Source organism: Cervus elaphus, chromosome 29 (assembly GCF_910594005.1).
Source record: "Cervus elaphus chromosome 29, mCerEla1.1, whole genome shotgun sequence".
In the NCBI taxonomy this organism is placed as follows: domain Eukaryota; kingdom Metazoa; phylum Chordata; class Mammalia; order Artiodactyla; family Cervidae; genus Cervus; species Cervus elaphus.
This window is the reverse complement of record NC_057843.1, coordinates 43707730-43725003: the sequence shown is the minus strand read 5'-3', so window position 1 is coordinate 43725003 and position 17274 is coordinate 43707730. Positions and strand designations below refer to the sequence as shown.

The following is a 17274-nucleotide window of genomic DNA, read 5'->3' as shown; positions in this document are numbered from 1 at the left end:
GGTCTTTCCTGGAGGGGTCATCAGGTTCTCTGAGCTCTGACCACCCTCTTTACCTTCCATGCATTTAGTGAACTCAGCACACAGGCCCCATGGTAACCACAGCCCAAACAGGGAGAAGGACAAGTAACTAAGTTCATGAGTTTTGCTGTGATGGTTAGTTTTCTGTATCAACTTGACTGGGCCATGTGACGCACAGACATTTGGTCAAACATTATTCTGACTATGTCTGTTGGGGGTGTTTCTGGATGAGTTAACATTAACACGTAGACTGAGGAAAGCAGACTGCCCTCCCTCATGTGGGAGGCTTCAGCTAGTCTGCTGAACTTGAACAGATAAGAAAGGTAAATCCTTCTCTGAGTAAGAGATAATGAATTCTTTTTGGTTTCAAAGTGTGACATCAGCTTTTTTCATGCTTTCAGACTCAGATACACTGGCTCTTCCTGGATCCTGAGCCAGTCCACCTTCAGACAACAAGTACACAATCAGCTCTCTTGGTTCTCAAGCCTTTGGACTTGGACTGGAAGTAAACCATCAGCTCTCTTGGAGCCTCCACCTCACCAACTCACCCTGCAGATTTTGGGACTTGCCAGGTACCATAACCATGCGAGCCAATTTCTCATAAAAGCAGCTCTCTTTCTCTGTGTGCCATTTTGTCTGGAGAACCCTGACTAATACAGGTGCCAATCAACCCTCTAAAGCAGACAAGAAGATTCTATTAACTTCTATTTTACAGATGACAAGACCTGGAAAGGTGAATCAACTTGTCAGACTGATAAGGGTTAATGTGAGGGCTGAATTGCAGGTGTGGCCTCTGCATCTGTCATATGGAAAACCTCAATCATAACTTCAGGCAGTAATTAAGGATGGATTCAGAAAAGCAGCTTTATTCCAAAATCACACAACTAGTAAAGTTCTTTCAGTGGGTGCATAGAAACCATTTCCATAGGAAGTTAAATGCCACCCAAATTCTTTCCACATACCTATGACCTAGATATAGGTCAATTTTTTAACACTTGGATTTGCCTATTCTGGTCCCAAGCTACCTCCCTCCCCTACCGCCCACTGAACTCAAAACCAAACCTGCTCACCATCAGCTCGGCTCTGAGCTAAAATGGTCACCGTTTCACCTTTGGGGATTTCTAACAGGTACAGAACAGCATCCTCCCGAACGAGTCCTCTGAAATCCTGTGTGTTCACCTGATGGAGGAGGGGGAACCAGAAAAGACAAAGCAAGAGAAAAGAAGTTGTTTCTTAAAAGGTGCCACCTGAGCTTTTGACCTGTTTCCATCAGGGCCTGCCTATGTAAAGAAGCATCGGTCAGGGCCCCACAAGTAAAGAAGCCCTTGGTGCCCTGCTGAGGCCCGCCAAGCACCCAGCCTGGACTGTGGGCACCACCACACCCTCCTGCTCCCCACACTGCCCACCACCCCTTAGGAATGTGTCATTCCACCAAAGACCCGTCACTGGATCGGGTGAGAATTTCTAGGAGTGTGTGTCTCCCTCTCTTCTTTGAGTCTCCTGCACGGGTAGCCAGGGAGGTAATGTACAATTACAAATCCAATAACTAGAATTCAATAGGGAGTGGTGAGGTCCATGGCGAATGAGCAAGCTGGCTCAGCTTAAGGCATTACTACTTTTTAAATTAGTTCAAATAGAAGCCTGCAAATAAGGATTCTGCCCCAATCTACCTTTTTCTTATAGCTTCTATCATCTGAAATTGAAGAGCATTAATTTTACATGGTAGACTATCAACCTAATGTATAGGCTTTTATATTTAAGCTTCTGCCATATAATGGGTAAAAAGTCCATGTTTATCCACCGCTGATCAAGTAGGGTACACTGTAAATAGCTTTTGGAAGACAAGTTAGAAAGAGTAAAACTCAAAAATGGTACAAAGAAAAAGACATTTTGACATCTTTGCTCTGTACCTTGAAAACCATTTGAAAACAGAAATACACATAAGTAAAATGGAAAAATGACTTTAAAGTACCTTATGTTTTAAAAAGGTATTACAGAAGTGAAGATATAGAATTTCTCTGAAATACTTTCTTCAATTATTGAAGACTTGTAGAATCTTTTAATCAAAGAGTAATGCCTTACTACTGAAAAAAAATTAATTGAGCCTAATTTAATTAAGGTTAGAATTTATAATGAAGTGAAAACAGGCATATTATTTTTCATGGAAGTTTTCAATGTGGGGAGATCAACCAAGCTAGCCCTTTTCGAAGTGTAGGTAGACACAGGGACTTGGAGTTGTCACTAACTAGGCTCTCCTTGGGAATGTTTATCTCATCACATTCTGCGTCATGCTTGTGTTGTAACTACTCTGGAGACAGCTTGGCTGTGTCTAAACTGCATTACTGCTTTGTAAAATATAACTGTATAAATACAAGAACAGAATGTTGAAAAGAAAAAAAAAAGTGAAACTTGGCATGAGACTAAAACTATACTTGGTACTTTAAAAATGGTGATTTACTAAACCAATCATGTTAACTTTTACTTTGACACAATATTTAGCACTTAAGATAGCTCATTTCCATCTCTTTGTCTCTGAATTAAGGATATTTGACCTTTGGTATTGAATCCTTTCTTGTGTGCTATCTGCGGATCTACATTTGTGTCTATACATGGCTCTGTATACGTCTTTATATGCACTGCACATGCTTGCATTTGTTTATTTAAATAAAGCAAAGCCACAGGGCATGGGTGAAGACCTTGTCCACCTCTACAAACTGAGAATGACTTTCCATCAAGCCAAACACTATAATGGTTGAAATTAAAGCATACATGGTAGCTAAAATCCACACAGTTAATAATCAAACTGAGGAGGTTTTTTGTTTCTGTCTTTCCTCTTCTCTAATAGTTTCTGAAAATGAAATGACAATCATACCAGGTAACCCAAGCACTAAAGCATGTGTTATTTCAGTTATTTATACGGCACATAATTCGCCACCCAACACACTCATGTTTTCATTCCGCATGTCAAGTTGTCACCTTTACAAAAGAAAGAGCTGCACTTAAAAACCCACAACAGAAGAAAGTGCTTAAAAAAAAAAAAAGAAGAAAGTGCTTGGTATATGTGTATCGGACCCTGGTATGCTCAATCTGACGATGAAAAGAAGTGCTGAGACAAACTAAAGGAAAAAAAGGCCAAGACAGCACTTTGGTTAGGTTGTACAGCCCTCTCCAATAAATATTCTCCTTCGTTATCTATTTAATAGTCTACAGGGTCCAGCTGTGTCTGTTGTGAGCCTGAAGAGGACTCTGTGTCAGCTACACTAAGACTGTGTCACAACCTCTCCGCCTCAGCAGGCGAGCTCAAGGTTTTTCATCTCTTTGCAGAACGCACGGCTCCTTTCGTAGTCAACAGAAAATTTATTCATGCCTAAGAATAAAGACCATCTACTGTGTGACCTCCCCATGAGACTACTGCAAAAGACGTGGGTCCCCACAGTTTCTTCCCTGTCGCCAGGGTAATAACAGGAAATAAGATACTTTCTTAAATAGCAAACATTTCGTATCATAATTTTTACCCATGGAAGTGACTCTCTCTGTCTTTAACTTAGAGATAGGTCTGTCAAGCCTCTAAATGAATTTACTTTTTTTTCTCCAATTTGGAAAGTCTTTCTCCACGCCACCCTATTCCCACCCCCGGGGTATGAAAATATTTTACCCTTGAACCTTCAGGAGCTAAAGGTTTCAAATTCCTAACTTCCTGTGGCCCCACATCATTTAGGACACATGCTTCTTTTTTGGTATCAACCCAAGAGTAAATTGGTATGAGCTGGCACTCGAATGGGATTCTTATCGGTAGCACTTGGTAAGCAGTGTTTCCTAGGCTCATGTGGTACCCTGAGGTTCACTCAGGTACACTTTGTCTTCCAGGATCCTGGCTAGAGCCAAAGAGGGTCTAGAATGTCACTGGAAAGCTTCAGAGCACCTCAGGGTCAAGGTCTGCCCTTCATCTGCTCTGGAAATGAAATCTGAACTACCACCATGAGGTCACAGGCCAGGAAGGAAAAGGACCACTTCTTTCTGGGCTCTGCTGCCTTGGGAATTCTGCTTTTCTCCCCCTGTCCTTTGAGGTTAGATGCTCTTCTTACCAGATCCCCTAGGAACTCATGATAAGAAAAGCAAGTTTACAGAAGCAGAAATTCCAGTGAAGACAACTCCCGAGCATTCTATATTTTTATAATCACAAGGTACTCAGCATGCTCGAAGTTAAGGCTCAAGTCAACAGAAAACACACGGTGTGTTTTTCATAAAATGTCAAAGCAGGAATTGCTTATCAGTTGTTTTTAAACCAACAGATTATACAAACACATACACAGTAGCTTTAAAAGTATCAGTATTTGATTAACCAGGTGTTCCCCTTCCTGAACAATTTTAGATGTAAGTGACAAAGAGTGGCAGCAACTTGTTATTTTTCACTGGGAAAAAGAAGGGACTCTGACCCTCCTACTCTTGTGAGTATCACCTGTTCTAATTTCTCCAGGATCCCTGCGAGGCAGGTATGCTTATCCACATTGAACAGATACAGAAACCTGAGTCTCAGAGCTGGAGCCAGGGCCACAAACTAATATGAAGCTGGGACAGGATTCAAATCAGACGATCTGATGGCAACATTCACCTTTGTTCAGTTACAGCACACAGCCTGAAGAGTGATAACCAGGCAGGAGAATCGGCTAAAAACCATGAGCAAGATCTTCCACCTCGGCCTTTAGTTAAAGTCTCAATTGTTTTGTGAATCAAACTAATAAAAATCTTTGTGAGGGTTCTGAACGCTATAAATTCCCACAGACATAAGGATGAGTTTTGGGTTCCAGGACTGAGGAAACAGGGTCCACTGGAAAGAAACAGAGACCTGATGCTCTGCAGCAACAAACCCGCAGCTCGTCTATTTTCACCAGCGGGACCACTTCTTCATCCTTTATGTAAGACCCTCCAGGAAACCCTACTCTTTCCCAGTAACACCTACAAACAGGGCTGGGATTTCATACCTTCAGAATCTGGTCCCCTTCTTGAAGACCTTCTTGCTCCGCGGAGGTACCCTCTTGAATGCCGGCCACAAATATCCCAACGTCATTGCCACCAGCCAGCCGGAGGCCCACACTGTCTCCCTTCTTGAACCTCACCATTTTGGTATTGGGGCTGCAATGGGTTCAGTTTCAGTAAAGAAAGATGGGAGGTTTTCTTATTTTTTTTTGGTAAAGGAGAACCAACATTAGCAGTGAGAGATTTAATTTCTTCTACCTATAGAGTGATTTACCCTTTATAAACTCTCTCTTGCCTTTCTTATATATATCTATAATTTTATTCTCCTTGGGGCTGTGAGATGAATATCAGGAGGCCACTTTACCAGTGAAGAAAAGAAACAGAGAGAATGTCTAAGTAAACTCATTCAAGATAAAAAGCAAATAAAGGGCAGGGTTGGGGTAAAACTTCAAGGCCATCTGATTCCGACTTCAGGATTCTTCCAAAGAAAGTCCTGCTGATCCCACAGGGCTCCTGTCAAATGGAGACAGCCTGAGTCCAGGGGAGCAGGATCCTAACCCATGGAACACCATGGAACCAGGGATTCTCACTGTCCAGTGAAGAGCCCTGCATCACTTCCCCATCCCTCCACACACCAGGGCCAGCTATCACTACAGTCCCTACAGAGGCACCAGAGTTAAGCAATTCTTCACCCATCTGGGCATTCTTGATCTGGCAAACTCAGCTATTCAGAATAACATCTGGGACACTAGCCAGCTAAGCAGACAAGCAGGCAAAGTTAACACTAACTTACTTCCACATTTTACTCTTCCTACGAATGATTTCTCTTTCTTAAAAACACTAGCAATAGAGATGGGTTAAAGGCAGCTGATTATATACAAAATCATCACCATTTAATGGTGTTTATGAACACCATTTTTCCAGATTTCAGTTAAGTTGACAGAGCTGTGTGGAGCAAGAAAGGGGAACAGGAAGAGATGCCTACCCATATATTGCTAAATCTTCAGGACTTGGACGAAGAACAGCTCTCGGGGCTGGTTTTGGTGGAGGAACTGTGGATTAAAAAACATCACTAGTTATAAAATGTTTTAAAAAAATATCATTAGCAACCAGGACAAACAGGTTTTGTCTCTAAATATGAAGATCACAAAATCCACAAAAAATTCAAGTCTGTTCCTTATGCTACATATACATCATCACATCAAACAAGAAAAATAAGTCTTAAAAGTTAAATTTTAAAGCATTAGCAGATGTCAGTAGTTTCTCAAAAACAAGTGAGAAGGAAAATGAAACTTAAAAATGCAAGGTGCATAATCACATTTACAAAGTGGTAGCATTTTTAAATAATTTAAAAGTCATGTAATAATGCTGTTTTTTCCATGGATAGATATTTATGCATTTAAATTTTGATGATAATTTTATTGTGGTGGGGGGTAGGTGATGGAGTTGAGATCAGAAATGGGACATAGGGGCTTCCCTGGTGGCTCAGTGGTAAAGAATCCATCTGCCAATACAGGAGACACAGGTTCCATCCCTGATCCAGGAAGCTCCCACATGCCACGGATCAACTAAGCCCGTGTGCCACAAGTACTGAGCCTGTGCTCCAGAGCCTGGGAGCCACAACTAGCAAGTCCATGTGCCTTAGAGTCCGTGCTCTGCATAAGAGAAGCTGCTTCAGTGAGAAGCCACACACCGCAACAAGAGAAAAGCCCTCCCAGCAACAAAGACCCAGCACAGCCAAAAATACATACATAAAATTATTTCTGAAATAAAGAAATGGGACATGAAAGGACTTTAATCCAATCTGACAAAATGCGACTGTGTGACATAATTAAGAGGCATGTATCTTGTCTCTCTGCACCACCCCCAGGTCGACACAGAGATCCTAAGACCCCTATTAATTTCTGGAGTGAAAGGGGTACCAGGAGCATCTTTTGCTCTAATGTTTAGTCTTTAACCTTAATTTCTGACACAGAGTTCCTACATCCTTTGGAATTTGCTGGGTGATAGGAGCATCCTTTGTTCTAAAGAGATGACTCCTAGTAGGCTTCTGGACAGCTTCAAGCTGGGGCTGGTCACTAGGAGGAGGAAGTCATGCTCATGACAAAGCCTCCAAAAACTAAGGGATTCAGAACACTTCAGGATGGATGAAATCATTGAGATGCTGGTAGAGTGACCTGCCCAGTGAGGGCATGAAACCTCTCCACCCTCTCCCCATTCTGTGCCCTAGATATCTCTTCCATTTGGCTGTATCCTTTATTTTTAAAAGTATCAATATTTGATTAACCAGGTATTCCCCTTCCTGAACAATTTTAGATGTAAGTGACACAGAGTGGCAGCAACTTGATCGGTAATAGTAAACAAAGTGCTTTCCAGAGTTCTGTGAGCTATTCTAGCAAATTATCAAACTTGAAGAGGGGGTCATGGGACCTCTCAGTTTAGAGCTGGTTGGTCAGAAGTAAGGGCGGCAACCCAAGGCTTGTGACTGGCATCTGTGGTGGGGGCATCTTGTGCGACGGAGTCCTTAACCGGCAGGCTTTGCAGGAATTCAGTAGTCAGTGTCAGAACTGGACTGAATTGCAGGACACCAGGCTGGTGTCTGGAGAACTGATAGTTGGGAGGAAGACAAAACCCATGCAGTTGATGTCAGAAGTGTTGTGAACAGAAAACAGTTCAGGTTGGGGTCAGGGATGGGAGACAAAAGGACCATGACTACTGAAATATAACAGGAGGTGACCAATCTGTTGGCGCGTACAAAAGGCAAATTCTTTTTTTTTTTTTTTTTTAATATTAAATGAGTTAGGAGTGCCTCTTCTATACAGAAGAATGATTTTAAATATTTTTTCTCTCTCCTACCAGCCACCCTCTGGAATTACCAAGCATACACACCTGAATACGACTGTGTAAAATGAGCCTCACCTGGGGATTCCTCTTGGTATCTGGGTTCCTTGCTGGGCTCCGTGCTGCCCACGGCCGCCATATCCCCAGTGGACTTAAAGGGGGTGGGTGTGGCGCCCATCCTGGACCACCTGCTCTGCGTGTCCTCTCTTGAACTTAAGCACACAGCATGTTAATGTTTCATCACGTGACAGATCTGCCAACAGGTATGCATATACACACACAGGGACATGTGCAAGGGAAAATATGGATCATCTTACCTTGGTCTCTCCTTCAGCTTTTCATTTGAGGAATGGTAATCATAATCGGAATACTGCTGCCGTCTCTCCTCTGGAGAAAACGATCGGTTGGACTCTATTTCTGAGATATCTGGTTTCAAAAATAAGAAAAGTCTTTTAAATGAAACATTTAAGACCTGTGCCAGAAATTATTCAATTCTCTGAGCAAGGAAACATGGGAAATGGAAGAGAGGGCAGGCAGTAAATGTGCTATTAAATAGTCTGATAGTCTTCCCTTGGGAAAAAAAAATCTGATAGCTTGAAAGGAAAGACATTAATTAACAAAGAGGAATCCAAATTCAGAATTTTATGCTCCTCATTTATTATCCTTTCCATCAAAGCTGCCACTGAAGAGTCAAAAGCCAATGATGGGGTTTTTATAGATGGAGAGATACACAAACTCATCTTTACCATAGAACAATGCTTCTCAAACTTAAATGTGCATACATGTCACCTGGGATCTTGTTAAAATGCAGTTGTTCTGGGTAGGGCCTGAGATTCTGCAATTCTATCAAGCTCCTGTATGACACAATGCTATTAGTGGATTGAGGATGACACTTGGAAAAACGAGGTAAACTGCAAGCTCCTAGCAAGTTGGGATTATTTCTCATGCTCTCCTTGTTCTCCTGTACTCCAAGCAGTAACCACTTGATTAAACATTTTATATAATAGAAATTAAACGAAGTTTTAAGGTTTTATGAAGTAATTCTTTTAAAAAGCAAGTCCATTTCTAAACTTGAGCACTTAATATTTTCTAAACTTTTCTGCACAAAGGCAATACTAGATGGTTACGTAGAAAATGCCATGCCTAGTTATTTTTATGGGTAATTTTTACATGGTTAAAATGTTATCCTATGTGTTGTATATCAACTATATCTCAATTTAGAAAGAAAAAGAAAAAGTCATAATAAAGACACGCCTAAGAGCCAAAAAAAAAAAAAAGAATAAAGAGCAGAATATCCAAGACCAATCTGAAGGACATGAAGTTGGACTTGTTTGTGGAAATAAACAAAGACTAAACCAACTAAATAAATGATGTTATCCTATGCTATTCATCTTCAAGTTAAAACTAAAGAAATGATTACATCTTCATACAAGAGGTGATACAAATTCCAAACCAATGAATACTGTAATATTCAGTCATTCTAACTGATTCCTTATCATAGTGTCTATCAGTTTTAGCTATCCTCCATATTGTCTTATCTTTGTTGGAAATATTAAGAGCCACTTCAAAAATATCATGTAAGAAAGCCCAAGAATGAGTAATTTACAATGTATGTGGTTAGGTCTTTTTTTTGTTTTTTTAAATATTTATTTATTTGACTGCACAGGGTCTTAGATGTGGCACACAGGATCCTCAACTGCTGCATGCTGGATCTTAGCTGTCTGATCAGGGGTTGAACCCAGACGCCCTGCCTTGGGAGGGCAGAGCCTTAACCACCAGACTGCCAGGGAAGTCCTGTGGTTAGTTCTCTGAGCCACTCCTATATACATTTGTTTACTCACAAGTTTTGTATTCAATCAGAGTCCACTGGGACTCTTAAGTGCACCAGAATTCCATACTGGAATCCTAATTTCAATAGACCATTTAATAAGAAAATAACAATCTAACTTGGAATTAAAGTTTAAAAGAGAGGTTTCTGTTAGGAATTTAACTTCCAGCTGAATGACTCCGATAAATAGAGATGAGAATGCAGAAGCAATATCCTTCCTCACTCCCAGCTAAGTTCATACCCTCCCCTTTCTTTACCTTCTATTTCTGAGTCGCTGTCATTTAATGAGGGGATGTTGATGAGCGTCTGTTTGCTGTCCCTCAGCACCACGAGCTGGAGTTTCCCTCTTGACTTTTCTATCAGTTTTCGAGCATCCGTTAAAGACATGTTCTCGGTTACAGTTCCATTTATCTGTGTATATGAAGAACAGTAACGTTCCATGGAATACAACTATTAAGAGTGAAATAGAAAAGTTCTTATTTTCCCCTGCTAAAAATGTAAAGGCTTTGCACAGCTATTCAAACAGACATGGGCTTTAAGATGACAGAATGAACAAAAATGAATTATCCTTTAAATTAAATATAACCCTGCGTGTCTGAAACCCAAACACACGTGTGAGAGCTATAGTGTGCTCAAGTGACTCTGTGAATTTACTGAACTTCCAAGTTCAAGACAATGGCTTGGTTTACTATTGGAACATGTTTCCTGACTGGAGAGATTTACAAAAACTATTAAATATTCAGCATTCATATACCACCAAGTCACCCTCTCATCTTTCCTTCATTCAGAAAATAGGAGCTTAAGCTTTAAATAAACAGGGGAAGAAGGATGTCTTTGTTGAGATTTTTTTTCTTTAAACTGACATTCCTCTATTACAAATCTCTAAGTCTGGTTTTCCTGATAAAAACGATCTCTCTGCTGTTCTTCCCGGCTTTGTCTTACTATTGAGACTCCCATCTCAACAAAGTTTCACTGTGTTGGAACTTCAATGTGGAAATGTAGACTATGAAGCTGAGCATGAACCTGGTTGTTCTCTGCCCTTATCCGCCCACCTTGAGAATTATGTCTCCTTCATGCAGGTTGCCATCTTTAGTTGCTAGACCGGTTCTGGTCATTTCCTTTATGAAGATCTGACTCCCAAGCCGGAGACCATATTCTAGGAGACAAACATACACATATTTCATTAACACGTCCAGAAAACTGAGTCTGCCTTTCAGGACTAACTACTTTAAAATATGTATGAAAAGTTAATTTTGCATGTGAGAGAGTCTGTAAGACCACTGGCTTGAACTTGTCGAAACTGTCACTGTCATAAAAAACAAAAGAGGCAGAGAGATTGTTCTAGATTAAAGGAGATATCAAAAAACAAACACACTGCATAAAACTTCACTAGGTCCTCAATTCAATGTGTGGGGTGCACAGGGGGCGGTGTGGGGAGGGAGGGTGTATTACATTATTTTGGAATAACTTCAAAATGAACTGGGCTATATTAAAAGGTATATTCATGCTAATTTCTTAAGAGTGATGATAGCATTATGGTTATGTAAGAGAATATTCTTGTCCTTGGGAGATACCCACTGAAATATTTAAGGATAAAGTTCATGTTGCCTGCAATTTATTTTCAAGTGGGTCCCAAAACCCCAATTAGAGACAGAGAGGGGGTAGGGGAAGAACAGGGGGAGGGAGAAAGGGAAAAAATAGAAATGGAACAAATGTGGCAAAGTGTTAAAAACTGATAAAACTAGGTGAAGGCTATTTGAGTATTTGCTACAAAATTAACACTTTTCAAAATAAAATGTTGGGGGAAGGAAAAAAACACAATTCGGTACAGGCATGTTCTACTGACAATCCAGTTACCTATAGGAAGGTACCACCTATATTATACTCTCCATCTATAACCATTTAAATTGTGTAGGATTTGGCACTGAAAAAACTTCAGTGTGTGAAGAATAGGGATAAATAAACCAGCAAAGCAACAGATACAGTATTCAACTAAAACTGGCACAGCTCTGGGGATTCATGGACTTAGTGTTGATCTCAAAAGAAAAACCACTGTATTTACTAAGTATATATATACTTTAAAATATTTTAAATATTATTCTGATTTTACTAAACTTGTAAATAGACATATTTTAAGGATGAATTTCGGTTATTTTAGGAAGCTACCTAAACCTAGCAGGTTTTAAAAGAGGCACATTCAAATTTTCATTATTATTGTTATGGACTAAAATCTTGTCAATTCAAAATAACTTTTTACTACTTAGATATAGATTTAAAGATCAGGTTTAAGTGACTTACAGTAAGTTTGCATCAGATCTTACAATGATTAACAGTGTTGAGGTCCACCGCCACCTTATAGGAAGATGATGCTCAAGAAATAATAAGGGTAAGATGGATGACATTTTCTTTCAAGGATGGCAATTCCTTACTGGTTAAACAGCCTCACAGTCCAGCACAGAAGGCTGAGACAAACCTCAGCCATGACTTCTCACGTGTCAACAATTCCTCCATCCTCTTAAAAACTGTACTCTTACTGTAAAATTAACAAGTTGCCATTGATGTGTTTGTAGGCATCTTTCAAATGAAGAAAAAAATCAGCTGACCAGCTTCTAAGACTTTTACAAGCAAGTCTATCTAATGCCCATGAAACATGTAAATGCTGGCCATATGAGTGGATCATATTTATCTTAATCAAATGAAGACCTTACCAACAGCCAGATATTTTTAAAGATAATTCTTATGGAACTCTGGCCAGTTATGCTTAATTATTATGTAATCTTAGCAAAAGGTGGCTTTAAAAATCTTTTTGAAAAAGTAGAACCTTGGGAGGAAAACAATGAACACTGAATTCTAAGTTTAAAGAACAAAATGGCCCAGAAGGAGTAAAATGTCACATCTGCAAAGGGGCTCGAGCTCCCTTTGCTCCTCGGTAGTATTACTAAGACCAGGCGTGACTTGGGCAGTTTCTTAGGACACGCAACATCTTTTTTAACTGTGGATCACAATTCAGGAGTGAATCTTGAAATCAATTTAGTGAGCTGTGACCAGTATTTTTTAATTTAATGTAATGGAACTATTCAAAAACCAACACACAGTAAGGATTGTTCCATGAAACATTTGGTTGAGTTTTTCACATATTGGTGCACCCACAATTATTTGCAGGATGTGGTTCTTTCTGTGGCAGGAGTAGGAGCGGGAAGAGAAGGCAAAAGAGGAAGAAGCAGGAGAGGAGAAAGAGGAAGAGGAAAATACTGCAGAGTACTGCAGCGGGGAACTCAGGAACCTGGGTGCAAGTCCTACAGAACATACAGTAGGCCTCTGTGAAGGATGCCTCATATCAAGTCATCTTTCTCAAAACTCCTCAACAGTCCACAATCTGGAAGCAGAATGGTTTTCACTCTGCAATTCTTGGGGGTTGATGATGTCATTATCTAGGATGATAAGATTCTCTAGAACCCTTAAACCACCTAAGATGCACATTCCTCAAAGATCATACAATCTCAACTTGCACCATTACTTTCTGGGCCTGTGCTCCAGGTATCTTGTTATTCACATCCTTGCAATTATTTCAACATCTTTTCAGTATCAGGTCTTTCAACAGGTACCCCGTTCTATAACTCAACTCTTTATGCACCTCTAGAAGAGCTAAAGAAAACAAACCCTTTCATCTGATAGGCTCTTTAAAATGCAAATTCCCAACCTAAAAAGCAAGCGGTCTTACACATTACACTCTTGGATACTCATCTTTTTTCCTCTTTGGAGAAGAATTAGAGAACGAAAAGAGATAAAACGTATCTTACAAGGAATTTAATATGTTGAATGCCAAGAATCAATGCAAGGAATATCACAACACAGGGCTCTAAATCCCTGTTCATTCACCTACTTGTTTCCTGTCATTTATTTCCAAGAGATGAAGTTTAGGTTCCAACTCTACCACTTACTTATCAGCTTCAAGATGTGGGCAAGTCACCTCCCCACCTCTGAGTTTCACCTAAGCTGCAAGTAATACTGGTTTGTCTACCTATCACACAGGACTTTAGTGAATTTGGACATGATTAAGTGTGTGCAACTGCTCCAGGCACATGACATGGATCAGCAGTGCAGGGCAGAGCCCACCTCATCCTGGACACACCATAAATCTCTCCTCACCTTACCATCCCCACCTGTAAAAGAGGAGCGGTTTCCCACCCACCACTTAGGCTTCTAGTGAGGATTAAATAAGAAAATATTTATTCCACAGAGGCCCTGGCATAGATCAAAATCTCAATCAAGACTGGCTGGAGTATCATCCTCTACTGTGGTTTCATTAGTTTAAGCTGCTCTGGGTTCACCAGGAGAGCTTGTTAACAGGAGGGGCCACCCCAGTGCCTCTGATTCAGTGGGGACTGGGCTGGGGCCTAAGAATCTGCCTTTCTAACAAGAGTCCAGGTGATACTTATGCGGCTTTGAGAATCACTGGCCTAACCATTTAAAGCCAAATTTCTGCCACCTGGCTCTGCCATCGATGATATAACTCTGTGCAAGTCAACGAACGTCTCTGCGCCTCAAGTTTCCTAGTCTATAAAATAAAAATATGAGTAACACCCACAGGAGGTGGTGGTGAGGATGAAATGAGCTAATAATCTGTGCAAAGCATTTAGGTCAATGTGTGGCACGGAAGAGTTAGCTATTGTTACAGTGCTTTTCTTCATCACGCATGACTACCTTCATTTGCTTTGCTTTTCATCAGAAGGACCCCGATGGGTTTGTCCGAGTCTGACCGCCCCCGGGGCTCCGGGCTGGGGCTGCGGGAGTGGAGGTGCTCGCGGCTGCGGTTCTGGGACGCCCCATACCGGGCATCAGGCTGGGCCCTGTGGCCGTACTCCCCCTCAGGGGTGTACGCGCGATCGTAGACCGGGTCAATGCTCCGGCCGCGGCTGCTCTCCCGGGCCCGCCTGTAATCATCGTGGTCCAGGCCCCGCTCGAGGCTGCGGCCACGGCTGCGCTCCCGGGCTCGCCCGTAGTCGTCGTCGTGGTCCAGGCCCCGCTCCAGGCTCCGGCCCCGATCCCGGCTGCGCGCCCGGTCGTGGGGACGGCCCCTCTCAGGGCTCTCCTCCCAGCTGCGGCTGCGCCCTCCGCGGCTGCTGGGCCGGCTCCTCTCGCTGTAGCCGCTGCGGGCGCTTCTGCCATCAAACTCGTCCATCACCTCGAAAGCCCGGTCATCTTCGTGGACAGGAGGACTGCCCTGCAGCGGGGCCAACTGGACCTTCCGGGGCCTCTTGACCACCTGTCACCAAACAGTGGAGACACCAGACAGTCACAACCAAACAGAGAGAATACAGTGCTTAAGAGCCCGGGTTTCCTTCCCAGTAAAACTGTGTGTTCCTACCCAGGCTAAAACAAGAAGGATAAATACCCCAGAGTGTTAAGAAGAAAGTAAGGCAATGAGTATAAAACCGAGCACAGTGTCTCCAAAAATCTGCTTCTACTCAAAAGTGTGAAAAGCACCAAGAGGCTTTAAATCAATAAGTTACAAAACTGAAAATGTGTAAAGTGAGACATTCTGTGTAGGAGTGCCTAGGTTCATCCATAAATCAGTGTCATTCAAAGTGGGGGCTGGGGGGGGGTGTGGCATGTAGGAGGAGAGAGGAGGGAAAAGAGGGATCCTTCTAGATTAAAGACTGATGAGACAAGGACCAAATATGACTCATGAACTTTGGCTCCTGGATGGAGAACAAAAACAGTCTATCAAAGTCACCTTAGGACATGGACTGTGTACTAAATGACATGGTGAAGTTATTATTACTTTTCTTTAATAGGATAACAGTAGTAGAGTTATGTAGATGAATGTCCTTATTTAGGAGGTTTGAGAAGCAAGAAGGGTTGAACGGTCATATCTTGCCCCTTCGCGTCAAATGGTTCACTAAAAATAAGTATGTCTTTATATACACATACAGAGAAAAATTAATATGAATTAAAATGAATATGGCAGAATATTAACACTATAGAAGATAAGTGTTGATTATACTAATCTTTGAACTTCCCTTTTTGTTTGAAAATTTTTATCATATAAAGTTGGAAAAAAAAAAAAAACACCACACACCCCGTGTATCCCCCCAGCACTGTCCCTAACACACCATGTTCCAATTCTCGCTCGCTGTGTCCACTTGCCCTGCTGGAGTGAATACTCCTTATAGCTCAGACCTGCTCCAGGGTTAAGCAGATATTCAACCAATGTTTGCCGAATGACTGAGTAAGCCAATAAATGAGTGAATGGCACAGACTGCCAGTTATCTCCAAAGAAATGCGAGTTTATGAAGAAAGAACATGATCCTGGGAGAGCTGTTACAGATGAGTTTATGAGCTCGTAATTTAGTTTCTAAATTAATGTGGTTTTACCATTGTTCGCAATCTAGTTAATTCTCTTAGAGAATAATGATCTAACCTGGCTCTTCAGGCAAATTTATGCAGGTAAGAGAAGCACTGGTCTAAGTCAGGAGAAGGATGAGAAGGCAGGAAGGGTCTTTACATCAACCTTAGTTAGCATCACCCTCCCAACATGCTGAGGGTACAGAGGCAGTGGTGCCTAGATGGTACAATTCTGTCAAGTGCTAAAGAGTAAGTAGTAATTTTCCTCTGGGCATAAAAACAAAGCGCTACGGAGTCAAGCTGAACAAACCCAGGACGTACAATGGCAGCGATCTTCCCACTCTTCCTCAGCTGCTGAACAGCGAAAGAATGGAGCACGTCTTCCATGGGGGTACCATTGACCATGACCACCCTGTCATTCTCTCTGCAACAAAACAGAAAAATGGGGTATGAAAAACTCCCAGCTTGCCCCTCTCAATTGTTCATTTAGGAACAAATAAAAGCAAAAGATTAAAGGGCTTGGTGTCTAATGACTCCTGAGGTTTAATCTGTCAACTTGGTCTGAGCTCTTCAGAGGAAGGAACCCAAGAGATGCTCAGAGCGCTTTGGACAGTGTCTCCTGGAAACCACCTGCAGAGAAGGACCCAAACCCACGGGATCCCACCAGGAGTCACTGGACGGCACTACGGTCTGAGCACAGAAGGAACCCGTACATCAGGCCCTCCTTACCCATGGTGTATGGTGGACCATGGTACATGGTATGCTCCGGCAAATCTGCAGATGCCCCCAAAGGAGGCTGATAGTCACTTGTGTTTTGGAGGGGATGAAGTCAAGAGGTTGTTTCAGCTTCTTAAAGAAATTTTGAGGTCACAGAACCCTAACTCGCAACTTTATCTCATCCCAAAAATGATGTAAAAATTCTACCATGCTCTCTGTATGAAAGAAAACTAACTTACACATATATATATATTCCTTTCTTTTTTTAATTTTAAAAGTGCACACCACCAAAAGCCCCCTGTCCAGGGCCAACCAGTGGACTGGCAGGGATCGGGAGCAGGAGGAAGGACACTCACTGAAGCAGCCCGTCGGCGGGCCCACCCGGGAGCACGTCAGAAATGACGATCGATGTCTCCCCGTTCTCAAAGTGGGGGTTGTCTCTGCCTCCGGATACTGCAATTCCAAATCCTCTCTTGGAATCCTGGTCATTGAAGTTAAGATAAAAATTAAAATAAAATCCTCTATAAGTGGCTTTCAGGATTTAT

The 17274-nt window shown here is 41.8% G+C and overlaps 1 protein-coding gene across 8 annotated transcripts in view; it reads right to left on the bottom strand.

The window, feature by feature from the left end:
- The window catches only part of TJP2 (tight junction protein 2), a 123611-nt gene that overhangs the window by 18534 nt on the left and 87803 nt on the right, over positions 1-17274 (bottom strand). For all 8 annotated transcript variants that reach the window (XM_043891253.1, XM_043891251.1, XM_043891250.1 and 5 more), the window contains 10 exons: positions 17086-17210; positions 16334-16436; positions 14369-14930; positions 10717-10820; positions 9922-10075; positions 8154-8262; positions 7915-8048; positions 5981-6047; positions 5001-5151; positions 1089-1197 (listed from right to left, as the gene is read on the bottom strand). In XM_043891253.1, coding sequence (XP_043747188.1) covers positions 1089-1197; positions 5001-5151; positions 5981-6047; positions 7915-8048; positions 8154-8262; positions 9922-10075; positions 10717-10820; positions 14369-14930; positions 16334-16436; positions 17086-17210 — 1618 coding nt within the window. The remainder of the gene's footprint in view (positions 1-1088; positions 1198-5000; positions 5152-5980; positions 6048-7914; positions 8049-8153; positions 8263-9921; positions 10076-10716; positions 10821-14368; positions 14931-16333; positions 16437-17085; positions 17211-17274) is intronic.